At 40.4% G+C, this 27,942-nt stretch overlaps 1 protein-coding gene across 2 annotated transcripts; it reads right to left on the reverse strand.

The window, feature by feature from the left end:
- Positions 1 to 19,329: 19,329 nt before the first annotated feature.
- Positions 19,330 to 27,256, reverse strand: LOC306874772 (major histocompatibility complex class I-related gene protein-like). 2 transcript variants are annotated; one of them, XM_079425013.1, is made up of 6 exons: positions 27,069 to 27,256; positions 26,364 to 26,480; positions 22,754 to 23,020; positions 22,395 to 22,673; positions 21,919 to 22,209; positions 19,330 to 19,859 (listed from the first exon to the last, which is right to left on the reverse strand). In XM_079425013.1, the coding sequence occupies exons 2-6, from the start codon at positions 26,428 to 26,430 to the stop codon at positions 19,708 to 19,710; spliced, it is 1,056 nt and encodes a 351-aa protein (XP_079281139.1). In that variant the 5' UTR covers positions 26,431 to 26,480; positions 27,069 to 27,256; the 3' UTR covers positions 19,330 to 19,707. The 2 variants fall into 2 exon arrangements, with proteins under 2 accessions (XP_079281139.1, XP_079281140.1); XM_079425014.1 differs by lacking the exon at positions 26,364 to 26,480 and having other exon boundaries at positions 27,069 to 27,201.
- Between the last annotated feature and the right edge of the window lie 686 nt (positions 27,257 to 27,942).

The following is a 27,942-nucleotide window of genomic DNA, read 5'->3' on the forward strand; positions in this document are numbered from 1 at the left end:
AAGCACTCTTGCTCGTGTGATATTGCTTAATTCTGTCATACGAGGCAAGTATAAAAAGATATTAAAGGTCATACAGAATTTATACACAAATCTTGAATTTTGTGGTCATTCTGACTTGCATTGCACAAGCTATATCACCCAGTGAAAGCGCATGCAAGGAGTTTATCGTACTATAGGAGAATACACAGCAACTGCAAACATCCAGCAGAAGCTGTTTATCCACTGACAGATCAAACCAGATTTCTGTACAGATTCTGTGCAAAACAAATGGGAAAAATACTGCAGGGTATGTCTTTAGCGCGTAACCGTAATGTTTGCATGTTGTTACGACAAAATGAATCAATTGAATGTTAAAGAGAAAACACTTAGTAACCTATAAAAGTAATTGTTCATTTAGAGAAATTTGCATTTGTTTACCAGAGAGATTTAGGATTTAGAAAATCTGATGAGAAATACTTGAAATTGTAACACGATCTCTGTTTTTTGCAGATTTTGGCAAATCTAGGCAAAACAACGCTTTTGAAATTCTAGTTGACAAATGAGTTTAGCTTTCTCTTTTATTCTGGATAAAATGAAGTGTAGAGGCCTGGATTAGTAACAAGGCTTAGAAAAAAATACACTCTAAACATTCAGTGTGAACCAACATCTCCAACGAGGCCAACCAAATAAATAAAAAGCCTGCTGGATGAACCATCGAGAGGAAAAACCTTTACAGCTTTACGGCTCGTTAGCATTCGGCCTGCTTTAAACCAGACACAGATTTGTAGTATGGTAAGATCGCATTTATTTGAATTAATTCATTATATCATTTATTTGATTTAGCGAGAGAGAGAGGGATGAAAGTTGCATGTGTACAACCACATCTGCGTGTTTCTCTCTACAAGCAATGAGGCTTAGTTACTTCAAAAACAGCAATTTTACCCCCTCATTGCAGAGAAATATAAAGTTTCGAGTCAGTAGCAGAGTATTTTAAAAGAGAAGTCACAGACTTTTTGCGAGAGGTGGGATTCAGCTTACGGCACTTCCCATTCATTCCTATGGGATCCGTAAACGGCGACTGAGTGTCGTGCAACTTTGACTGAAATTCAATGACGTCAAGGCTATAATGTGATTGGTTACTATGGCACACGTAGTAAGTATAGTAATTAAGTAATAGTAGATAGTAATACAGACCCTCTTATCTCCCTATAGTAAGACAATCTCTGGTTAAGGCTAGAAGGGATACGCATGGCGCTACTGGGTGTGCGCACATCAATACAGCATAGTTTTTGTCACACTGTACAACAATAATTGCTATTTTTTTCATTATTGTAAGGGGTAGGTTTAGGGTTGGGGTAGGTGTAGATGTAGATGTTAATAAAACACAATCTAACAGGTAGAAAATTCATTTCATTGTTCGTTTCCGGTTGGAACTTTATCCCTTCTAGCCACAACCGAGGCTTACCGATCTACGACGGCTTCCGCTTCTGAGAAACTGGAAATGGGACTGATGTTGTTCTCTAGATGATAAAATCGAGAGTGATTCTGACATTTCTGATAATCAGAGATCCATGTTCCTCGCCCATATGTAGTGTTTCTGAATCTCCCATCATATTCATCATTCGTAGTCAGAAAGTTTTTTTTTTAAATTAAATTATGAATCTAGGAGATGCATATACCTGACAGCTTAGAGACACAGCAGCATGTGAGAGATTTGGATGCAGAGCTTATGTGTCACACTACTGAAATACACAACCCAGGAGTCACACAACATATGTAATAAAGCATGGAGAGACTTGATCCTCAGAGTGGGAAGACTTTATTGATAAAGGCAAGCAAATACAGATGACAAATGGACAGCAGTAGTAAAGAGAGATCTGTGTGTCTAATATAGACGAGAAATATAAGTCTGGGAAATATACAGTAGACAGTTGCATCGGGCACACGCGCCTGGCTTCTTCCGGTCTGTGTTTGTTAAAAAAAAAGTTTGCATGCGCAGTAACGTTTTGTACGTGTTGCCGTTGAAACCGTTTATATACAATAAATTCTTTCAAATTTAATTTGTACAAATCTGACAGTGAACAATAGAGCACAAGCTGAAATAATCATCAGTATTATGACAAAAACACACACCTCTGTACTTTGTGAAAAACATGAACATATGTAGTATTAAATTAATAAATCACACAAATATCAATATACTGTAATTTGCGATAAATTGCATCATCGGTCATGTACCTGATGTGTAAATATGTGCTTGATCTTGTTCAACTCTTCTGGATGTGATGTCATAAAACAGAAGAATGACAGTAGCCACGCCCACCAGAGCAGAGAGGACCAATCGGATCACAGCTTCAGTAGAAGCACAACAGTGTTCAGAGTCTGAGGAATATAAACATCAAACTGAGATCAGCTCAGTCAATAAACTTTAATATCAAGAATATTTAAAGGACAGGGATAACAATTGCTACTTACTACAGACAGAAACTATAAATGTTATTGATGATGGTTTTGTTCCAGTTATCTTTAGTTTATAATCTCCAGCATGTTCAGTTGTGGTGTTTCTGATGGTCAGAGATCCAGTTTGATTGTTCAGCTTCAGTCTGTCTCTGAATCTCCCATCAAGAACATCATCATATATAGTGCTTATGTTGACCCGTCTATTGACTTTAGCTATTAAAGTCTTAAAAAACCTCCACTGAATCTGATCATCATCCAAAACCTTCGACCGAATCCTCCAAAACTCATCATCATCCATCATTTCAATAAGAGTAGAGTTTAGCGTGAGTGAATCTCCCTCCATCACTGATATTTCATCTGTATCACCAAACACACACATGGAGAACAACAGTGGTCAACACAGATTAATACTGTTAAATATGACAATGGTTTACTACATTACATAGTTACACATTTAAAACTGAAATGATATCATAAAACAGCTAAAAGAATCAAAGTGGTGAATGAATTGTCATAAAAAAATAAAATAAAATAAAAAAACGGGGGAAAGCATGTTTTTTTAACTCACCATAGAGAGTGAATAAGAAATCGATCTTCGCATATTTGGTCTGCAGTTTATAATGCCCAGCATGTTGGATTCTGACATTTCTGATGGTCAGAGATCCAGTTTGTTTGTCCAGCTGCAGTCTATCTCTGAATCTCACATTATCAGTCATGCTGTTGGCCCGTTTATTGATTTCAGCTATTAAAATGTATTCATATCCAGACCACCATAGATTCGGATCATCAAAAAACCTCCACTGAATCTGATCATCCTCCATAATTTCAGTAAGACCAGAGTTTAGAGTGACCGAATCTCCAATTTTCACTGACACCAACGTCTTTCCTGAATCAGCAAACGTACAGAACAAACAGAAACAGGGTTCATCACAGAATCAGGCAGTCATTTGATAGTTGAAAAGAAGAAGTTGGGATTAATAATTGTATCTTTTTTACTGATTAAAATACACAACACATGGAGGCAATATTTAACTCACCATAGACAGTGACAAGGAAACACTTCCTCACATTGTTGATCTGTAGTTCATAATCTCCAGCATGCTGAGTTGTGATGTTTGTGATGGTCAGAGATCCAGTTTGATTGTCCAGCTTCAGTCTGTCTCTGAATCTCCCATCAAGAACATCATCATATACAGTCATGCTGCCGGCCGTTACGTTGATTTCAGCTATTGAAGTGTTTTCATATCCAAACCTCCACTGAATCTGATCATCATCCTTCATTTCAGTAAGACCAGAGTTCAGAGTGACTGAACCTCCCTTCATCACTGATATTTCATTAGTAACACCGAGCACACCTGAAAAACAGTTTGTCACAGGTTGACCCTTACCAAAAGTTGTACACTTCAAGTTTATTTTATTAAAGGGCACCTATTATGCAAAATCCACTTTTACATGGTGTTTGGACATGGTGTGTTGGCAGTGTGTGAACACAACCACCCTACAATGATAAAAATCCACCCACTCCTCATTTTTAAATCCGCTTTAAACCAACTAGGCCTGCCATTTCGGAGGGCTGGGCCACGGGGGATGATTGACAACCCTGCATTGCCATAGCTTCCACCCCCCGCAGCGGTTGTAAGCCATCCATTTTCTCTGTGCTCGAGCAGCTGTAACATCAACAATATCTCACAAGCAATGCCAATGCTCTGTGTTTGGATGTAAGACAGAACATTAAAGTCTTCATTTTCTCCCAACATCTGAGCTGCTGAGGACGCTGTGGATTACTTTCATTTTTCAAGATAATGCACCTCAAAATCTACCTAAATACGTATCACTCCAGACTCCTTTGTGAATGTCATGTCTTTATAGTGCTTAGCATTTTAACTGTATTTGTGTGCTTACATTAAGTATTTTTAACTGATCAGCGCCGTGCTTGTGAGATTAGTTCGTGCCGTTCGTAGCTCGAGATTCGTTCGCGCGGCTCGGTCAGTTGCTCCGCGGTTCTCTCGCTCTCAGTTATGTTTCATCTACCGGCTCTTTATTGCTGTAGGTATGAAATGCAGAGAGACGTATACGTGACGCCCTCTTCTGGCGACGGGGTGGGAATATGAAGCTCATTTGCATTAAAGCCATACAGGTGCATCTCAAAAAATTTGAATATCGTGAAAAAGTTATTTTTTTTTTATTGTAACATGTCAAAAAGTATCATATATTATAGATTCATTACATTAAAACATTTTTTGTTTTAATTTTGATGATTAGAGCTTACAGCTCATGAAAGCCAAAAATCCAGTATCTCAAAATATTAGAATATTTCCTAAGATCAATCAAAAAAAGGATTTGCCAAACAGAAAAGTTCAAGTTATTTAAAGTATGTTTATTTATGCACTCAATACTTGGTCGGGGCTCCTTTAACACAAAAATTCCTGCATCAGTGAGGTGTGGCATGGAAGCGGCACTATTGAGCCTTCAGCTCGTCTGTATTGCTGGATCAACTGTTTCTCATCTTTCTCTTGAAAATATCCCATAGATTCCATATGGGGATAAAGTCAGGCATGTTGGCTGGCCAATCAAGCACAGTAATATCATGGTCAGCAAACCACTTAGAAGTGGTTTTGGCACTGTGGGCAGGTGCTAAAGTCCTGCTAGAAAAGCAAATCAGCATCTCCATAAAGCTTGTCAGCCGATGGAAGCATAAAGTCCTCCAACATCTCTTGGTAGACGGGTGCATTGACTTTGGACTTGATAAAACACAATGGACCAACACCAGCAGACGTCATGGCAGCCCAAATCATCTCTGACTTTAGAAACTTCACATTGGACTTCAAGCAGTTTGGATGCTGTGCCTCTCCAGTCTTCCTCCAGACTCCAGACCTTGATTAACAAATGAAATGCAAAATTTACTTTTATCTGAAAAGTGGACTTTGGACCACTGAGCAACAGTCCAGTTCTTTTTCTCTTTAGCCCAGGTTAGATGCTTCTGACATTGTTTCTGTTTCAGAAGTGGCTTGGTAGCCCTTTTCCTGAAGACGTCTGAGCGTGGAGACTCTTGATGCACTGACTTCAGTCCACTCCTTGTGAAGCTCTCCCAAGTGTTTGAATTGGCTTTGCTTGACAGTATTCTCAAGCTTGCAGTCATTCCTGTTACTTGTGCACCTTTTCCTACTCAATTTCGTCCTTCCAGTCAACTTTGCATTGAATATGCTTTGATACAGCACTCTGTGAACAGCCACCCCTTTCAGTAATGACCCTCTGTGACTTACCCTCTTTGTGGAGGGTGTCAATGTTTGTCTTCTGGACCATTGCCAAGTCAGCAGTCTTCCCCATTATTGTGGTTTCAAAGAACAAGAGATACCCAGAATTTATATGGTCATTTAATGAAGCTCAAATGTAAATATTCAAATATTTTGAGATACTGGATTTTTGACTTTCATGAGCTGTAAGCTCTAATCATCTAAATTAAAACAAAAAACTTTTGAAATGTTTTACTTTACATGTAATGAATCTAGAATATATGAAAGTTTCACTTTTTGAAAAGTTACAATAAAAAATTATTTTTCACAATATTCTATTTTTTTAGATGCACCTGCACTCTCCAAATAAACTCTTTTTTAGACACACTCCAAAAATGACATTTTCATATTACTAGAATATTAGCCATTTATTAGTACTAATTAAGCACATATTAATGTCTTATTCTATATGACCTTATTCTACATCCCTAATCCTACCAATACCTAAACCTCACAAATACCTTACTAACTATTAATAAGCAACAAATTAGGAATTTATTGAGGTAAAAGTTGTAGTTAATAGTGAATAAGTGTTTCCTATTCTAAAGTGTTACCATAATGTTTTATTCTAGCTTCATGCATTCTTTTTTAAACACTTGAATGTGGGTAAGTTTAAAAAAAAAAAATAAAAAAAAAATAAACATACAACATTTTGAACAAGAAGCTAAAAAAAAGACTTGAACTGGATTCAGAATGATAGTCAAAATGTAGATGGAGTCGATCGACACCCCAAAGCTTGATTATTATTCACTATTACCTCCTCATCAGTCGACATTTTATTCCATTACGTTACACAGTTTTGATGCTGCTTTATGTCAGATGATCATGTTAGATTACAAGTGGAAGCATCTGTTCTTTCGGTTTCTTCATCACTTCACAATTCTGTACAGAAGATGTGTACTAGCGCCCCCTACCATATAGCAATGAAAACATTCTAGGAGCACAAGTAAAGCTCAAATATATTTAGACTTTTTCTAAGTATAAGTCAAGTATACTTAAATGCCATTTTAATAGATTTCTGAGAAGTACATAAAGCCCATTTCTGATAAGTACATACAAAGTAGACTAAAAGTATAAGTAGTTTCCTGTTTTAAGTTTAAAAGAAGTATACTAATAGCCCACTTTAATAAACCTCTTTTTCGTAAGGGAAAGCTTGATGTTGGTGTTTTGCTGCATGGTTTATCAACTTCCCTGTTACACGCAACAGTATGTGTCTGTATGAACAGACAAATTAACACTATCTAGGGCAATATCAGTACACTTTCAAGTGGAAAGTGCTGCTAGTCTCTCAAGCTAAAATAAGTCCACAAAGAGCCAACTGACACTTAGGAAACCGCACCAGAAGCGGTTGCAGATCCTCCTGCAGATGCAGCAGCGTAGGCAACCACATCAGTAACAACCCTGTGCTAATTATGGATCCCACTCTCATATCACAGAAGCCCAAAATGCTCAGCCTAGAGCAAGACACAAATTAGGAAGTAAAGCCCGGCTCACACTGTGCGATTTTGGCCACGATTTGTTCGTCTGAGACAAATTTTGAAAATCCTAACATCCTAAAAGATTCCTATAATCCTAGGCTAAAATCGGTTGTCTAGATCGCTGGTTTGACATGTTCACCGACAGCCGATTAATGGCCGTTGCGATCATTTCTTTCCTCCGATTAAATTCTGGCAGTGTCAGAAGATTTCAGACACTTTCCTCAAGTTTCCTGCAGTGTGACATCTCCTACGACGACCGTCAAACCAATAGGAGCACTGAACTTGATTACGCAATTAGCGCGACGACAACAAACCATTCATTATTTGTAAAAACAGTACATGTACAAGGTAAAGTTTACTTAAAGTTTATTTATTAAGGGGCAGGATGTTTAAACTCGAATAACAAAATTACCTCAAGTTCGCTCTGTAGAACTGGAAGTCCATAAAGTCCTCTTTTGCCCAGCCATGACTTGCTCCACACACGTCGTCTTTTTCGTTTTTTTTTTTTTTCAACATCAAGGCATGTAATTAATAAAACTAACGCTACACGTTGCTGTTGTTTGCTAGCTACCATTATAGCGAGAGAACGCGGGTCACGTATTGATGACGTAAAACTCCGGACAAGTCTTCTCGAGTACGTCCGTTTTTGTCGCGTCTTGACTGTCGTACAGTCTGACATTAAGACAACTGAGATCCTACAGTCTGACATGGGGATCATGTTCGTACAGTGTGACAAGCAGCAATCGCAAAAGACTTTTAAAAATCGCACAGTGTGAGCCCGGCTTAAAGCAGCATTAAGGAGGCAGCATGGCAATCAAACACTAACAAATACGCTGGTGATCACCAATCCTGAACTGTGCAGCTTTCCAGACCCAAGCATTTGGATGATCACTTGGGACCCCACTCGATCTAAGCGCATGGTCTAAAGCGCAATCCACTTTTGCTAGTTTAACGACAGGAAAAACGGTTAGCACGCTTGGCACATGGTCTAAAAGGGTTGTTCCTATTCTCTTAATGAGTAATGGGTGTCTTTTGGGCATAACATGGAATAAACCAATCAGAGTCTCATCTCCCATTCCCTTTAAGAACTAGTTGCCCTTTTAACATGGCGGATTCGCTATTTACACCGCAAAATTTGCAAGCGCAAAGACTGAACGTGTCTCCAGAGAGGAAATGGAGCTGCTCGTGCACGAGCACATAGGTAGCCTCATTCTGATACTCTGCTTATTTCACTCACAGGGATGTGCAGCAGCACACAAACATGCCAAATATTAAAAATGAAAGGATTACAATGTAAAAGATTATTATTGCATAGGCTAAATAAATATAAAAATGCATACGTCATAATGGATAGTCATTACTATCCATTTTTTACTATCCATTTTTTTTATTTTTTTGGGCAATTTGAAGTGTGCTACACACAGGTGAGTGGGCCTGTACAAACCACCTGTAGTAACACACTTTCCTATATGTGCACTATGGACACTTTACACTATGGACACTTACACTTTACACTATGTGCACTATGGACACTTTACACACACTGCTGCGTGTACACAATCTCACAAAAGACTCAGCAATATATGTATGTTTACATGCTCATGCACTACAAATCATCCTGCACTGTTCCCCAACCAGCTGCTGACTCAAATGTCTCTCTTTGCACATGTACAGTATTTGTGAAGCATTCGTATTGTTTGTATTTTTTATCTTCTATTTTTTAGTTTGTATAGGGTAAATATTTATGTGAAGCATTCGTATAGTCTGTATTTTTTATCTTCTATTTTTTTAGTTTGTATAGGGTAAATATTTATGTGAAGCATTCGTATAGTTTGTATTTTTTATCCTTTATTCTTTTAGTTTGAATGGGGTAAATACTTATATATAGTATACTTATAGTTAAATCTGTCAGTAGGTTAGTTGTGTATAGGTTTATAGTGTTTTTTACTTCATTGTTGTATGTCTGTATTTATGTAGCACCGTGGTCCTGCGAGACACAACATTTCGTTCCACTGTATGTCCCCACATGTAGCAGAATGACAATAAAGCTCAACTTGAACTTGAACTTACAAGAGACCATTAGATACAACGATACAAAATACCTAAATAAACAAAATGCATTTGCTGTTTAAACAACGTGGTGCAGGAAGTGAAAATGATAACTGTGTCAGGATGAAACTAGCAAAAAACACTTGCCACACACTTGGCGACACATTAAACCGGATGTATGATAGGGCCCTTGGATTGTATACACTGTTAGACACTGTGCTGGGGACTAGGGGTGTGAATTGTCACTGATGTCATAATTTGATTCGATTACGGTTATCATGTCAACGATTCAATTCGATATCATGATGCATCACGATGTGTCTCATCCTCCATTTTCAATATTACGGCACATGGCTACATTTTCATATTAATTTTATATAAACTTTGATATAAAATGCTACATTTATTAAATAATACAGTAAAAACAGGCTACTTTTAAAAATAATTATCAATTAATAATAAATTAATTAATAACAAATGGTAATTGTTACAGAAGAGGTACGGAGACAGAACGATGGTTAACAGGTTTGTTTATTTGGACCAGCAGTGAGGCAGACACGGTGAAATTAAGGTGAGTACTTGACTTGGGATCTTGAATGGTTAAGATGGAGAGTAATCTTCGGTCTTGCCTTACAGGAGTCACGGAGCAATGGACAGAGCGGAGGAGACACACACTGCAGTCACGGAGCTGAACCTGAGAAGTCACCGGAGCAGGCAGACGAGGAATCCTAGGAGCACACTCACAACAGGTAAGTGGGTAAACAGGTAAGTATCACAGATAGGTAGTAGAACTAGGCTTGGGGTAGCGCTAGTGTAACAGGTTAACCTGTTAACCTTCACCCCCATTTGGGGCCTCGCAGGTGAAAATAACCTACCTAAATTAAAATGGTAACAGTTTGTGACAAAGTGTGCTTACACAAACAAATTAGGTATCTTTGGAAAGAAGAGAATCTGGGCTTTACTATCTATCATCCAGAGTTGATAATGCTCAAAAACATAAAAAGTTATAGGCACTGACGTACCTTGAAAAATATTTTTCCACACTGAATGTTTTTTTTATTTCATATACAAATCCATGAAATAAGTCCTGGAGCAATCCAGAAAAGTAATGGATCGAAAGCCATGTGTCTCATGAGTTCATATTTCAAATTTGAAGAAGATACCATGAAAAATGAGATTCCTGCAATATTTTTTCTGAAACTATTTATAGCCCCCCCCCCCCCCCCCCCCACCCCCCTGTTTGAGGAAAAATAACCACCAAATGGATTGCAGAATTATACAAGCTATTTTAGCCATTATACATGTTCCTGCATAGTTTTTCAATTATAAAATAATAGACAGATTTATTTGAGCACTAAAAAATACAAAAATAATTATTTGAGTAATAAAAAAAATAGAAAAAGAATGCTTTGTATATAGTATGTATACTGAAGTATTCTGATTGCCAGACATGAAGTGATATTGCCAGACATGGTCATAGAGTCAGTAATCACACGCTGATGTGCTTCCATTCAGATGATAATCAAACAGATGGGCCATATAATCAATAATAGCTGATCAATGAATCACAATGATAGCCGTCATAGAGTCGCTAATAAACACGCTGATGTGCGTCCATACAGATTATAATCATGCAGACACGGCCACATTGCCCACACAATACACACACATATAAAAAATGTAGAAGAAAAAAAACAGTTTTTTATGGATAAAGCAGATCGCTAAGTTATGCCCCGCTCAGATGACAGTTGCGTCACAGAAGCGTCACTGCCGGCAGGAGGGAGCGCCAAATTCAAATAATCTATATTCCGCTTTTCTGAGACTTTTTTTTCCGTGGACGGTCTCATTATGTTTGTAAAACCGTATGCTGCAACACCGTGTTGTTTTTTTTTACCACCAAGACGCTGTTTTTGAGCGTAATTTATTCCATAACGGACGCGAACAATAACTCTCTGAAGAAATGAAACGTAAACAAAGGAATATTCATCCTTATTACAACGTTATTGTTTCGCTGGACTAAAAGTGCTCGCTGGGATGTTGTTCTGTGGACCCTTACCTCTCTAACTAAACTGGGATTTCAGCAGTGGACGCGTTTGTGGCTCGTTATTACAATGATAAAGGTACGTACGGCTTTTTTACTCTGCGTGTTTGGATGTGTACTGCTTACACAAATGTAGCAAATTTGTGCCACTCATTCCTTATAAGCTTTCCATCGAAAAACAGCGATCTGTCGTTGATGCTTGAGGCTTAGACCCTCAGAATGATATATAGTTTGTCAAGATTAACTTTGTCCCGTTTCATTTATTCTATTAGAAAACAATGACACATGCAAACAAAGAGCGTTCAGTGCGACGTCGCTCTGGTGAACGGTAACAGGTTAAAAAAGGTGCTTCCACTTGCTTTAATTTTTACATGTGTATGGCCCTTTAATATCCACGGCCCACACAGGGGAAGAAACAGGAGAGTGGTATGGTTTAAGTAGAGAGACATGAAAAGTCGGGTAGATCCGGTATTGTGAGGGGAGCTGGAGCTGGTAAGTGACTGGGTTGATTTGTCTTACAATGGGGAAGGGGCCAACAAATCTGGGACTCAATTTCCTGCAGGGTAGACGCATCCGGATGTCCCTGGTTGACAGCCAGACCTTCTGACCGGGTTGGTATTCGGGAGCTTCGGATCTGCAGAGGTCGGCTGTCATCTTACGTCTACGCACTGCTCGCTGTAGGTGGTGGTGAGCGGCGTCCCAGACCCTCACGCTCTCCCGGAACCAGTGGTCTACCGATGGTAAGTCTGATGGTTCACCCGACCAGGGTAACATGGGTAGCTGGTAGCCGAGTATGCACTGAAAGGGAGTCATACCGGTGGCTGGTTGGCGCAGTGAATTCTGGGCATACTCGGCCCAGCCAATAAACTGGTTCCAGGAGTCCTGGTGGCTATGGTAGAAAGTTCGGAAAAAACGGGTTACCTCTTGAATCTTTCTTTCCGTCTGCCCGTTCGTCTGGGGATGGTAACCAGAAGATAGACTAATGGCCACACCTAGGAGTTTGAAGAAGGCCCTCCACACTCTCGAAATGAACTGGGGTCCTCTGTCAGACACGATGTCTTCAGGAATTCCGAAGTACCGGAAGACGTGGTTGAACATTAATTCTGCAGCCTCCATAGCGATGGGCAAACCTTTGAGAGGATGAAGGCGGCAAGCCTTGGAGAAGCGGTCGACTATCACAAAGATGCAAGTATATTCCGTCCGAGGGGGGTAGGTCGGTGACGAAGTCAACTCCTAGATGTGACCAGGGGCGGTTAGGAACGGGCAGAGGAAGAAGCTTGCCTGCAGGTAATCGTCGAGGGTTCTTGGCCATGGCGCAGTCCGCGCATCCGCAGACAAATCTCTGAACATCCTCTGCCATATTAGGCCACCAGAAGCGATCCCTCAGCAGCGAGAGGGTATTGTTGGCCCTTGGGTGGCCAGTGCCCAGAGAGGAATGCACGGAGAGGATGAGCTGTGGGCGTTGGGACCTGGGGATATATTGTAGACCTGGGGGACAGCCCGGCGGGGTGTTCGTGGAGGCATTGGAGGAGGTGGCAGGATTAGATTCCCACTGGATGGGGTTGACAGACAACTTCTCAGGAATAACAGGTTCTGGTTCTTCGGTGCTTTCATCTTGGGAGTCAAAGAGGCGGGAGAGGGCATCAGCCTTGATATTCCTGGAACCTGGTCGATAGGAGATAGTTAAATCGAAACGCGTGAAGAAAACCGCCCATCAGGCTTGACGGGGGTTTAATCTTTTGGCTTCCCGGAGATACTGCAAGTTTTTATGATCGGTAAGGACAGTGAAAGGATGTTGTGCACCCTCCAGCCAATGCCTCCACTCTTCAAGGGCTAGCTTTATGGCCAGAAGCTCCCTGTTGCCGATGTCGTAGTTCCTCTCCGCCGGGCTGAGCTTACGAGAGAAGAAGGCGCATGGATGGAGCTTGGCTGGGGTCCCCTGTCGTTGGGAGATAACAGCTCCGACTCCTGACATGGATGCGTCGACCTCGACTATGAACGGTTTCCTGGGGTTGGGGTGAACGAGGCCGGGAGCTTGGGTGAATGCTTCCTTCAATTGCTGAAGGGCCTGGGTGACTTCTGGTGTCCAATGTAGGACCTTGGGCTTGTCTCGGAGCAGGTTAGTCAATGGGCTTGTGATTGTGCTGTAGTTCTGGATGAAGCGGCGGTAGAAGTTGACGAACCTCAGGAAACGTTGGAGTCCCTTAATGGAGTCAGGAGTGGGCCATTCTCTGATCGCCTTGACCTTCCCCTCGTCCATCTGGATACCACCGCTGCTGATGTTGTAACCAAGGAACTGCACTGAGGGGAGATGGAAAGAGCACTTCTCAGCCTTGAGATGCAGTTGATACTCCCTCAGGCATTGCAGGACCTCCGCAACGTGGCGTCGATGTTCTGCCATACTCCGGGAGTAAATGAGGATATCGTCAATATAGACTAACACAAACTTGTGTAGAAACTCCCGGAGTAACTCATGCATAAAATCCTGGAATACGGAGGGGGCATTGACAAGTCCATAGGGCATGACTAGGTACTCATAGTGGCCAGTAGGGGTTACAAATGCGGTCTTCCATTCGTCCCCCTCACGTATCCGGATGAGGTTATAGGCGCTGCGGAGGTCCAACTTGGTAAACATGGTGGCTCCATGTAGGTGTTCTAACGCCATCGGGACGAGGGGAAGAGGGTAACGGAATTTCACCGTTATTTTGTTTAATGCCCGATAATCGATGCAGGGCCTCAATCCGCCATCTTTCTTGGCCACAAAGAAGAAACTGAACGAGGCAGGGGACGTTGAGGGGCGAATGTAACCTTGTTTGAGAGCCTCCTCAATATACTCCTCCATGGCCTTCTGCTTGGGAATGGAGAGTGGATAAATCTTGCCACGGGGCATTGGCTCACTCGGTAAAAGGTCGACTGCGCAGTCCCATGGCCGATGAGGAGGCAGCTGGGAGGCTTTCTGGGGACAGAACACGTCTTGGAACTGACTATAAAAAGAAGGGATGTCAGTGGAAAGTTTCTCTGTTGGACTTTCAATGGAAGAAGCATTCAGGGTCAAGGAATCTGAGGGTGGAGTGATTGGTCGTGGCACGTTGGGAAAACATCCCTGGAAGCACAGTTTTCCCCACTTTAGAACCTCGCCAGACTGCCATGAGATGATTGGTTCATGTTGGATGAACCAGGGGCGTCCAAGGATGATATCCGCAGTTGAACCCTCTAGAACCAGCAACTTAATGTCCTCTTCATGTAGTAGACCAATCTTAAGGCGAACAGGACCAGAGAATCGATTTATGCACCTGCGACTGATGGGAGTGCCGGTTACTGACTGGATCTGGTAGTTCCTTTGTGTGATCGTGGTTGGGAGGCCGACCTGACGGCAGAGGGTGCCCGAGATGAAGTTCCCGGCGGAACCGTAGTTGAGGAGGGCGAGGGCTGGAACAGAGAATTTGGGGCCAGTAAGAAGCACTTCGGTGGTCAGTGGTTTTAGATTATGCACGTCGGGGTGAATGGAACTCACCATTATGCGTGGAGGCCTTACGGGACATGAGGTGCGTAGGTGTCCTCTCTCAACACAGTATAGACACAGGCCGAGAGAAAATCGTCTGGATCTTTCTTGGCTTGATAGACGGGAGTGATCAAGCTGCATGGGTTCTTGCGCTGGTTCAGGAGGGTATAGGTTGGTAGGGCTGCGGAGGAAAGGATTGCGGCGAGTTTCAGCAGATAATTCAGACAGGCAGGAGTGCATACGGGTGGAACATCTGATGGAGTGCTGAAAGAGATTTTCCAAGCCCAATGAATTGTCAAATGCTGCCAATTGCAGACGGAGATGTGGTTCCAAACCTTGGCGGTCGGCGGTTAGGAGGGCACGCTCGTTCCAACAGGTGAGGGTGGCTGCGGCGAGGGTGCATTACTGCAAGGCGTAATCCTTAATAGGCAGTGAGTTTTGATGTAAATTATATAACTGGTCACTAATGGAAGTGTCTAGGGCAGGTTTACCAAAAACCTCTCGGAAATGGTGAATAAAATTTTGGGATGACTGAGTAACAGAACCACCCTGTGCCCAAATGGTTGCAGCCCACTGCAAGGCTTTCCCCTGGAGAAGGGAGATGATGTAGGCAATCTTGGCATTTTCATTAGGGAACTGTTGGGGTTGCATCTCGAATGCGAGAGAGCATTGCAGCAGAAATCCATTGCACTCCTCCGCCGAGCCTGAGTAGGGCACTGGTCGGGCCATGGGACTGGAAATCGGTGTTGAATAAGTGTTGCCGGAAGGTGCAGTGGGGATTGGTGATGGTGCCAGGGTGAGAGCTTGTCTCATGAGCTCGACGAGCTCCTGGAAGGGATCGGTGGTGCTCATGCTGCTGGTCGTCTGTGTTGGTCCAGTCTTCTGTTACAGAAGAGGTACGGAGACAGAATGATGGTTAACAGGTTTGTTTATTTGGACCAGCAGTGAGGCAGACACGGTGAAATTGAGGCGAGTACTTGACTTGGGATCTTGAATGGTTAAGCTGGAGAGTAATGCTGGGTTGTTTCAACCCAATTTTGGGTCAAATATGGACTAACCCAATTGTTGGGTTAAAATTTTTATTTAAAAATGTAACCCAACATACTAAAAAAAGTATTCCTTAGTACCTCTTAAGACAGTCTTAAGAACATCTAATGTACTCATCTGTGCTATTTTGAGACACAATGAATATGAACTAAAATGCGCTTTTAACTATCTCTGTATTTAAAGCATGTATTTAGTTACTGTCACAGACCTGCCAGGCTCTGCCACCAGCCAATCACTACGCACACCTTCACCTGAGTTTTGATCACGAACACCTGCACCTCATCATGTCCCTCATCACTGCCTCCACTCAATGTCCGGTCTCGTTAATCCGAAGAGGACTGCTAGCGCTACCCCAAGCCTAGTTCTACTACCTATCTGTGATACTTACCTGTTTACCCACTTACCTGTTGTGAGTGTGCTCCTAGGATTCCTCGTCTGCCTGCTCCGGTGACTTCTCAGGTTCAGCTCCGTGACTGCAGTGTGTGTCTCCTCCGCTCTGTCCATTGCTCCGTGACTCCTGTAAGGCAAGACCGAAGATTATAAAGTGTATTTTAGCGCACTTTTTTCATCTGGGATAGGAAATAAGTTGAAAGCATCCACTCATCTCATACCACTGAAGTAAGTCTTCAAATAAACCTATATATGTTTGTATTCCCTAATAATCTAGTGGCAACTTTTTTGTTAAGCATGCTGAGCTTGAGAAAAACACTGTTCCCTTCCTTCACTAATTCACAGTGGCAAGAAGCACTCGGCAAGATTTCAGAAATTACACATTCCAGCACCAGATCACCATCAAAAAAAAAAAAAAAAAGAATACTCTGTTAGTCAGCCAGAGATGTTTCCTTTGTGTTAGGTACATTACATTTACATTTATTCATTTAGCTGACGCTTATATCCAAAGCGACTTACAATTGCTATACATGTCAGAGGTCGCACGCCTCTGGAGCAACTAGGGGTTAAGTCTTGCTCAGGGACACATTGGTGTCTCACAGTGGATTCGAACCCGGGTCTCTCACACCAAAGGCATGTGTCTTATCCACTGCGCCATCAACACCCCACCTTATGAGGACATGTCTCACCCATCCCACTTGCAAATTACACCTATAGTGTGTAGGCTATTTTACCGGTTAGGCTTGTATCCAAAGCCCACAGTACTTTGCTTAATGTGCTTTTAATAACACTGTTTAATACCAAGCAGCACAGTTTAGCAGGAGTGGACTGCATTTTACAACAGCCACTTATTTGGCTCTTTGGCTGAATGAAAGCACACCATTGTGAAGGAAAGAAAGGATGGAATGCTGCAGTGGCACAATAAATAATTTACCTCAATTCTCTAGTTTTCATAATTATTTGAATCCATAATCAAAATCTAAAATCAATTACAATTAATCGCACAGCCCTAAGCTAAGCTCAAACAGCATTGCTGAGACAAGGTATGGTGACCAGGCATGGACAGAGAAATTGTTCAGACTGCCTAACCTGTCTTGCAAGTGGAAAGTCGAACAAGATGGTACCTGATGGCATATGCTAGCTGTCTCTCCACAAAGTATCTGCGTCTGCCCACAAAACAGTGGGAATCTACTGTACACCATACCTTCTCCCCACTGGAATGGGAAACCAAAACACCTCATGTTGGCAGACAATACCTCTTTCTCCCCACCCCATTTTCCAGCCATAATTACCCCGGGCTGTCCAGGCCCTTCAACCCTACTTCAGCACTCTTTCTCCCCTCTGCCCGGTCACTTGAAAGACTTTGTTGCCATGTCTAGACAATAGTGTGGGCAATTGGGTCCACCTTTTTTGAAAGTAGGGCTGCACCATATATCTAATCAAAATATTATTTGTGTACATATGGCAATATGCGTAATCGGAACTTCTTTTGATAAGTGCTAGATTTTAATATACCTCCTTCAAAAAGTTTTGAGAAGTCATGAGGTGTGCTCAACTTCAATTGGCGCAGCACAGACTGATCGGGGACATCAAAGCACAGTGATAGCGATTAGCACAGACAGTTGCAGACGAATGCACTGAAATCGCTCTCGCAGTACTTTATTTTCATACACTGAACGGTCTGCCTAGAGCACACACCTAATGTTTTAGATTAGATAGCAGAGAACAGACTAGACACGACTGTTAAATACATGTGACATGCTTAATGTTATTAAGTGCAATGATATGAGGAAATAAACCCAATGCACTTAGAAACAAAGTTGCCTCTAGGACAGCATGTGATCCAAATTCAGTTCTCTGCAGCTTATGTGGACAAATGCCCACAAAATTACATCAAAATGTCACTCTTGCTGAGAATTCATATAAAAATTGGTCATGTTTATTCAACTGATTTTTCAATTTGTTTTATTTCTTATTTGAATTCTACTGAAATTCTACTGAATTCTAGATAAAAATGATGTACTCCTACCTATAATTCTTGAAGCATTGTTCATTTCATTTGCATTTTTGTTGTATTGTATTTGTCCTACTGTTTATAATTTGCTTCATATATGGTCCTAGAACAGAAACAACTGAAGTCGTAAAAATATATTTAAACTCACCAATCAGACGCCACAAACACAAACAGAACCAAAATCTGTGAAACATCTTCAAAGGTTTTAATCTACAAACTCTTCAAAAAATGACTGATGTGCTGATGTGAAGCTCCTCTGTAGTAAAATGAAGTGACCAACACCTAAAATAACTACAAGTGTTAATACACGTGACCGTCTTGCAGTTTGCATCTTTCACACTTCACACATTGAGCTCCTGTAGGCCTCAGCTTCCTGTAGCTCAATTACATCATTTTCAACCTAAATTAGCACGCCCATAACATATTAAAAGTGTTTTAATATATGGATTACTTTATTTTGAAACTTTAGTTGAAACACGTGAGTTTTGGTCGTCTGGAGAAACTGAGATGTGTAGATTTGCTACCGATGTGTAGGTGCTATCAGAGATGCTCCTTGATAGAAGTCTCTCTTCAGAAAGCCACATTTCTTGCATTTGTAAAACTACATTTTTCCATCTTAAAAACATCTCACTCTCACATACAGAAAAGTTCATTCCTGCATTCATGAGCTCAAGGCTAGATAATGCTTTACTGGGTTTTTGCTCTGCTGGTTTAATAATCAAAGTCCAGCAGCTCGAGTTCTTCCTAGAACCAGGAAGTGTGACAATATTAGCCAGCTTCTCTCAGCACTGCATCGGCTCTCTATTAAACATCACATACATTTGACAGCCCTGCTGATTACTAATAAAGCCCTGAATGGTTCAGCTCCTCAGAACTTGAGTGAACTCCTATCGCATTAGTCCTTCACATTCATTACGGTCTCAAAAGTCTGGCCAGCTGATAATATCTTGACACATGCTGTCAATTTAAATCTAGATTAAAGACCCATCTCTAACACAATTTTAAACACAATCACATCTCTATAATTCACCCCAAAATCAAAATAAACATGGAAGAAAAAACAAGGAGAGGCTCTTGAAGCTCAGACTGAGAAAACTTTATTGATAAAGGCGAGAAAATACAGATAACAAATGGGCAGCAGTAGTAAAGTGAGATCTGTGTCTCTTTATTAATCAGTTTTATGAATCTGGGGAAAATAAACAATACAGCCTTTCAAACTGGATTTTTAAAAAGGCTTTATCTGATATTGAAAGAGAGAGCGCAAACTCAATCCTTATGACAAAAACAAGAACAACAACAAAAAAATGAAAAAAAGAAAGAAAGAGGAACCTATAAAGTTCAGCATCTGCTTTAGATTTCAATACTTTCTGAAAAAGATAAACATAAAAGCCATAAATTAAATGTGAAATACATGTACTGTATAATGCAAAACAGATGAGAAATGACATTATCAATCATGTTCCTGATGTGTGAATTTGGGCTTGATCTTGTTCAGCTCTTCTGGATCTGATGTCATAAACCAGAAGAATGACAGAAGCCACGCCCACCAGAGCAGAGAGGACCAATCGGATCACAGCTTCAGTAGAACCACAACAGTGCACAGAGTCTGAGGAATAAAAACATCAAACTGAGATCAGCTCAGTCAATAAACATTAATATCTAGAATATTTTAATTCTGAGCCTGTATGAAAACTAATAGCAGAAGAGTGTCTGAATTACACGAGGACACTGAAGCTCTGTTAAAAGTGTGTCTGCGTGTGTTCAGTAATTAGAATATAACAAACTGTTTAACATGAGCTACGTGTTTCCCACTTGGACAGCCCAAAATTAAGAGCTACAACACATTTTCTGTGTCCAACAGAGTAAGTAGTTTTTGCACTGACTTGTACCTGGACTTTAATGTGGACTCACACCTCTTTCCACAAAACATGTTTGAAATTATGCTCATGCATATTAAATTCAGAGATGAACTTGTGCATGCACTGTGAACTGATTCAAAGATGAAGACATGTGAGTTTCCTTTCTAAACAGTGTTCCCTTTCTAAATGGTTGTGCCCTATATAGGGTATGTGGGGCAATTTCAGACACAGCCACTGTCTTTACATAGTGGCTAAGTTTACGCAACTGGTTAATTATTGTAAATTTTTAAATGCTGCAACATCAAGTTAATTCTTAGTTATTCCCATCTAATACTTTGAGTTATCGCCATATCATTGGTTGTTTCTGTTTACTGCACATGCAGCAGCATTTATTTCCCCCTTAAATGTAACATAAACATCTCTCTATAACATCAAATATTTTAGTCATTTCTACGGAAGTTCTAAGCGGCCATGCATTATTATAATTTTTCTGTCTTGTTTTCTCGTGATCACGACATAACGAGTTGTTTTGTCGTTATCACGACTTAATTTTCTCGTGATCTCGACATAACGAAATTTGTTTTGTCGTTATCACGACTTAATTTTCTCGTGATCTCGACATAACGAAAGTTGTTTTGTCGTTATCACGACTTAATTTTCTCGTGATCTTGACATAACGAAATTTGTTTTGTCGTTATCACGACTTAATTTTCTCGTGATCTCGGCATAACGAAATTTGTTTTGTGGTTATCTGGACATAACGAAAGTTGTTGATCTCAACCTAAAAACCGTTTTCTCACGATGTAATTGTAGCTATCGTGAGAAAATCAGGGTCGCTATATTGTCTTCGACGATAAAGTTGCAGACCCGACAGCCTCCTTCTCAAGTGTCGAACACTTATGTGTAAGTCCTCAATCACTGACAGACACAGAGCTAAAATGTCCGAGTATGAATATGCATGACATATGTCGGTCACACACACAACACCTTCAATATTTGGGATGGTACTTATACCATATTTTTATTTTTATTATTTCAGTTTGAGTGAGTCCCTGATCAAAGTAAAAGCGAATACGATCATCCATGATGCTGCGATGATGCTGCTTCTATAGAATTTTCTCATGCCGAATACACAGAGAAAATTAAGTCGTGATAACGACAAAACAACTTTCGTTATGTCGAGATCACCAGAAAATTAAGTCGTGATAATGACAAAACAACTTTCGTTATGTCGAGATCACCAGAAAATTAAGTCGTGATAACGGGAAAACAAGACAGAAAAATTATAATAATGCATGGCCGCTTAGAACTTCCGTACATTTCAGTTTTAGTTGTAATAATTAACTTTGGTCACACTTTATAAGAGGTGGCCTTAACGACTATGTACTGACATCAACAAATTAGTACAATGTACTTATTGTGGTCATGTTGTATTATAAAACATTTTTGCTGCTATTGAGGTGGGATACAGGTAAGGTTAGCGACATGTTTGGTGGTCTGGGTGGGTTTAAGGGTGGGTTAAGGTGTAAGGGATGTGTCAACAGTGTAATTATAAATGTAATTACATAAATTAATTACAGATGTAACTACATATAGGTAGTTTTAAAAATAAAAGTACCATGTAAAAACATGTATTTACACAATAAGTACATTGCATCAAATGATTAATTGAAATGTAAGTACATAGTAGTTAAGGCCACCTAATATAAAGTGGGACCTTAACTTCTAACATCTTACGTAAGCTACTTAGATCAAATATGAATAAAAAGCATTAAAAATGCGTAAAAACAACTATTAAAAACTTACTGGTATTACTCTTGATCTCATCCTCAGTCAGAATCTTCTGGATGGTCCTTTCCTTGTGCTCCACCACACAAACATACTGGTTCTTCTTCCACTCGTCTGGTAGAATATAGAGGGTAGATGTCTTCTGGAAGGTCCCATCCTCATTTGGTAGTAGCTCTCCAAGATCCACATCTTCATCATGCTCCTCTCCATTTCTTAACCAGGTGATAGTGACTGCTGATGGGTAGAAACCTGTGGCATGACACTCCACTTGAGACGAGGGCTCCTTCTTTAACAGAGACACTTCAGGAGCTAAAAATGATTGAGATAAATGTGAAGAAATTATGAATACTTCAGATCAAATCATTTAAAATAAATGCATCTAAATTTTGTTTAAATGAAGCAACTCTTGAGAAAAAAAGAGACATAAATGACTCAGTTATAATAAAACACTTGTCAACTTGTTGAACAAAGTACATTTCTGAAAGACAAGCTACCTCTTCTCTCTAAATCCACTTTTCTCAACGTCAAGAAATATTTTAACCAGTCAACACAATCACGTTGGTAGTATTGTTTCAGAAATTCAAGCTGGGCTGTGTTATTATTCCACTTGACTGCTGTTATTATTCCCTGTGGTACAGGTGTGATGTATCTGAGCTGCTCCACGTCTAGTAAGATAAAATCCCCTCCATCATAACCGTACTGATCAAACCCACGTGAGTATCCAGTCTCATTATCCCAATCACATCCATGCATCCTCTGATACGTATGAACACCTAAAGAGAGAAAGAGGAAACCATAAGATCTGCTCTTTTTATTGTATAACAATCTAAAGTGTAGTATAAAGTATTTTAACCATGTGAGTGATTGAATTGCTCCATTAGAACAGTGATGTTGATTATGTTGGTCTGCTGCACTCGTTCTCTGATCTCAGTGTATTCTTTCCATCTGTCTCCAGATGCAAACTCCTTCATCCAGTCTTGTTTGGGAATCAGCTTCTTTATCTCACTGTCATAATAATCAATCTGTCGTCCATCCAGAGTAGTTACAGCAGAAAACTCTGGGATTCCTTCAGTCGTCTGTCCATTTATTCCAGTGTATGTGGTCATGAACGTGTGTGACTCTGAATAAACAAAGACATAAAGCTCTCAAACACCACATTAAAATTACTGTTTTATATATATATATATAGTGCTATGCTGGGGAGGTATCACTGTGGATGATAAAAACAGGATTAATGAAATGATCTGAAAGGAAGGTTCAATTACTGGTTTTATTCCTGATTCTCTTGAGGTTATTGTGGATAAGAGAACAAGGGCAAAATTGAAAATGATTTTTACTATGAAAGACATCCAGTAAAGAACCTGGTTCTTGTAAAAGTATGGTATTTGGGGTAAAAAAGCGCTCCTGCTGTTGGGGCTAAAGGAATCAGTAATTAACATGATAATTAATAGATCGCTCACTTTTCCATTTGTTGACATGACATGGTTAGATTCAGATGATAAATATCATATATTATGTTTGGTGTCCATATTAGAAATAATCACCATGTTTAGAATAAAACCATCATATTTAAAAACATGACATTAATCATATCATATAATAAAATATCATTTGTTGTTACTACTGTAGATATATATTCAATTATTATTTGATCTCCTTCTGTCATGAGTCCGGGCCCTGCAGTTCTGCCTTTCTCCACCAGAGGTCACCATCTCCCTTCCTCCAGGACTTCATTCCCCTGACTCCACTCAGCTGCCACATTACACACACCTGTCACATTATTACAGTCATTACACCCGCACCTGTTCCCCATTGCCACAGACTATATAGTCTCCCCTCTCCCGCCACTCTGCCTGGGTTCGTTAATTGTAATTTGTAATGTGTTGCAGTGATTGCATTTCTTGTGTTTTGCTCTGGTCTGGGATACATGCACTGTGTTGCCGTCTGGTATCCCAGACCTTTTCTGTTTAATTTTTTGCCGTGTTGGCTTTTTGTTTTTTGAAATTAAAGAGCACCTTCCCTGCACTTGGACCCTGACCTCATCTTTTCGTGGCGCTTCTTCGCTGTGCCGTGACACCTTCATTGTTTTCAGAATCTTTACTTATTAAAATGATTTTGTTCTTGTATTTTGAAACATATATTTTTTATATTAACATATTTTAATGACAGAGTATTTATTGAACAAAAATTATGTTATTTTTCAAAATAAGCAGAAAACAGTACAGACTTTGCTAAAGTGATTGTTTTGAACAAGTATTAACTTAGGCATTATTTTAGCTGAAGTATTTGTATCAATACTGTGTGTGGAGTAAAAGGACCCTCTTGCCACCTCATACATTTATAAGATTTTTAAACAAAATAAAAAACTTGATTTATTTTCACACAAAATCTGTTGCTCCATTAATGTTCAATACAACGTATATATTTTTCTGCAATTAAACATTTTAGGCGCAATGAATAGCATATTATTTCTTAAGGTGGGCTTTTAGCCCCGTTGTACCTTAATGCTTCAGTGTAACATAGTCTCATCCCAACTCATCACATATTGACGCTTGGTTTCGGCGTTGCTTTTTAACGCTCAAGGTACCCCTTTAGCGTCACTTTTCGATGTGAAGGGTCCTCCATTGTTTTAAATAGGAAACACTTAGCGTATATTAATAATTTTTTAATTTTTAAATAAATTATGACAGTAGTTGCATCTGCCTGCTATATCTTGTGTTTTGTTCACAGATGGTAGGTTTAGGGGCAGGGGTTGGGTAAATCATATAAATAAAACTATTTTGACTGTTTACATTGAAAAATCACACCCCTACATATATGCAATAATGGCAACCTTATTATGACGATAAAATTCCCAATATCGCATTAGCATATCGACGCCGAAAAGTGACGCTAAAGGGGTACCTTGCCTTCACGTCGAAAAGTGACGCTAAAGGGGTACCTTCCCTTCACGTCGAAAAGTGACGCTAAAGGGGTTCCTTCCCTTCACGTTGAAAAGTGACGCTAAAGGGGTACCTTCCCTTCACGTTGAAAAGTGACGCTAAAGGGGTACCTTCCCTTCACGTCGAAAAGTGACGCTAAAGGGGTACCTTCCCTTCACGTCGAAAAGTGACGCTAAAGGGGTACCTTCCCTTCACGTCGAAAAGTGACGCTAAAGGGGTTCCTTCCCTTCACGTTGAAAAGTGACGCTAAAGGGGTACCTTCCCTTCACGTTGAAAAGTGACGCTAAAGGGGTACCTTCCCTTCACGTCGAAAAGTGACGCTAAAGGGGTACCTTCCCTTCACGTCGAAAAGTGGCGCTAAAGGGGTACCTTCCCTTCACGTCGAAAAGTGATGCTAAAGGGGTACCTTCCCTTCACGTCGAAAAGTGGCGCTAAAGGGGTACCTTCCCTTCAAGTTGAAAAGTGACGCTAAAGGGGTACCTTCCCTTCACGTCGAAAAGTGGCGCTAAAGGGGTACCTTCCCTTCACGTCGAAAAGTGGCGCTAAAGGGGTACCTTCCCTTCACGTCGAAAAGTGACGCTAAAGGGGTACCTTCCCTTCACGTCGAAAAGTGGCGCTAAAGGGGTACCTTCCCTTCACGTCGAAAAGTGACGCTAAAGGGGTACCTTCCCTTCACGTCGAAAAGTGACGCTAAAGGGGTACCTTCCCTTCAAGTTGAAAAGTGACGCTAAAGGGGTACCTTCCCTTCACGTCGAAAAGTGACGCTAAAGGGGTACCTTCCCTTCACGTCGAAAAGTGGCGCTAAAGGGGTACCTTCCCTTCACGTCGAAAAGTGACGCTAAAGGGGTACCTTCCCTTCACGTCGAAAAGTGGCGCTAAAGGGGTACCTTCCCTTCACGTCGAAAAGTGGCGCTAAAGGGGTACCTTCCCTTCACGTCGAAAAGTGACGCTAAATGGGTAACTTCCCTTCACGTCGAAAAGTGACGCTAAAGGGGTACCTTCCCTTCACGTCGAAAAGTGACGCTAAAGGGGTACCTTCCCTTCACGTCGAAAAGTGACGCTAAAGGGGTACCTTCCCTTCACGTCGAAAAGTGACGCTAAAGGGGTACCTTCCCTTCACGTCGAAGGGAAGGTACTTGTTGTTGTGTTCATTGCTCAATTATTTATTGTGTTGCCTGCAATGTACAATTGCAAATGAGTTTCCCTTTATGGGGATTAATAAAGTTTCTTAATCTTAAGCTTAAGTTGAAGAACTGGAAATAAAAACAAAAAGCAATATTTATATAAACTGAAAAACAATATTAAAAACTACTAATAAAATGACAAAATCACACAACAAAATTACTAAAAATGTACATGAAAACTAAACATAAAAAAATAAAAGCTTATTCAACATATTAATAAAACTAAACCAACACAGGGTTTAACACGTGGAAGTAAATAAAGACTTTGCTGACAGAGAAATTAATGCCATATAGCTGAGAATTTAACCTTTAAATGATGTTATGAAATAAATCTCACCTGAGTAAACAAAAGGTACGTAGATGAAGAAAATGATGAACTTCATTATGGACAAAAATCCATGCATTTGAGACTCAAATAAGTGTACTCGTCAAAGAGCGCTGCAAAAACTCTAGACTTCAGCACAATGAAAAAAATAAAAGTGGTTACTCAAGGAAGTGTCAGAGTGTACGTCACTGCTCTCTGATGCAATCTCAATACAGATATTTAGTGAGGAAGCTTTTACACACTTGTTTTCAAAGTAAAATCACAGTTCAATTATGTCTACTTGAGAATAACAGTTAATGTTAATCCTCTCTAATTAATTTAACCAGTAATTTATTACATGGTACCAGAACAGAAACAACTGAAGCCATAAAAACATATTTCAAACTCACCAACCTAATTTGAAAAACATTTCCGGTAACACTTTAGAATAGGGCACACATATTCACTATTAACTACGACTTTTCCCTCAATAAATTCCTAATTTGCTGCTCATTAATAATTAGTAAGGTAGTTGTTAAGTTTAGGTATCGGGTAGGAATAGGGATGTGGAATAAGGCATTAATATGTGTTTAATTACTACTAATAAATGGCTAATATTATAGTAATATGCATGCTAATAAGCAACTAGTTAAGAAACCCTAAACTAAAGTGTTACCACATTTTCTTCATCTGTTTTCTGAAAAGTCAACGACAATTAAAATGTCTGAAAATACTCACGACTGAACTGTGATATGTATCTGGTTGAATCCTCCCCAAACCTCAGTTTCCGTTCTCACATCTGTCTCTTTTAGCATCATGAATACCAGCAAGATTTTACTGATCTTACATTTTCATCTGATGCATGATAAGCAGGGGCGTTGCTTGTCAGGGGGAAAGGGTGACAGAGTACATAGGGCCCAGAGGGTCTGTGGGCCTCAGGGAGGTGCGGTCAGGGTAGGCAGGGTAGGCAGTGCCTCACCAATGTTGACATTAGATTTATTAATTCCAAGATCTTTATTAATTCACCACAAACCACATTATTAATTGCATTTATTTTATTCCAAATATTAATTTTTGTAACAAAAATTGTCAGGAATACACATAATATACTCATTTTGCCATTGTTTGCTCCTAAAACCCATTTGTCATGGCGAACAGAGAAGAGGAAGCAAGTTGCAGGTGAAAGTCAGATTTATTGTCCAAAACAGATAATACAGGTGCAGGAGTGGAATGATGGCAGGTGACGCAGGAACTGGATGGACTACACGGCAGGAGGGTGGTGAAGAGTATCCGTGGTGAAGCGTGGAATCCAGACAGGAACAAACGTACACAGCACACCGACACAGGACGGACTTAGACACCAACAGCAAACCGGATGAGTAGAAACAGGAACTGAAACAATGCATGAAGACATCCACAACGATCTGACAAAGGAGAGGAGAAACTGGTGAGTATTTATGGGTGAGTTAAGGAGCTGCAGCTGGTGCTGCTAACGAGGCTCAGCTGAATGTAGTGAATGGTGATGGCTCGGCCACGCCCACACACTTACTACACGCACACACATGACAATACTTGGGACAAGGAGGAAACAATGAATGAGTGAACCGTGACA

Source organism: Barbus barbus, assembly GCF_936440315.1.
Source record: "Barbus barbus genome assembly, chromosome: 9".
Classification (NCBI taxonomy): Eukaryota; Metazoa; Chordata; class Actinopteri; order Cypriniformes; family Cyprinidae; genus Barbus; species Barbus barbus.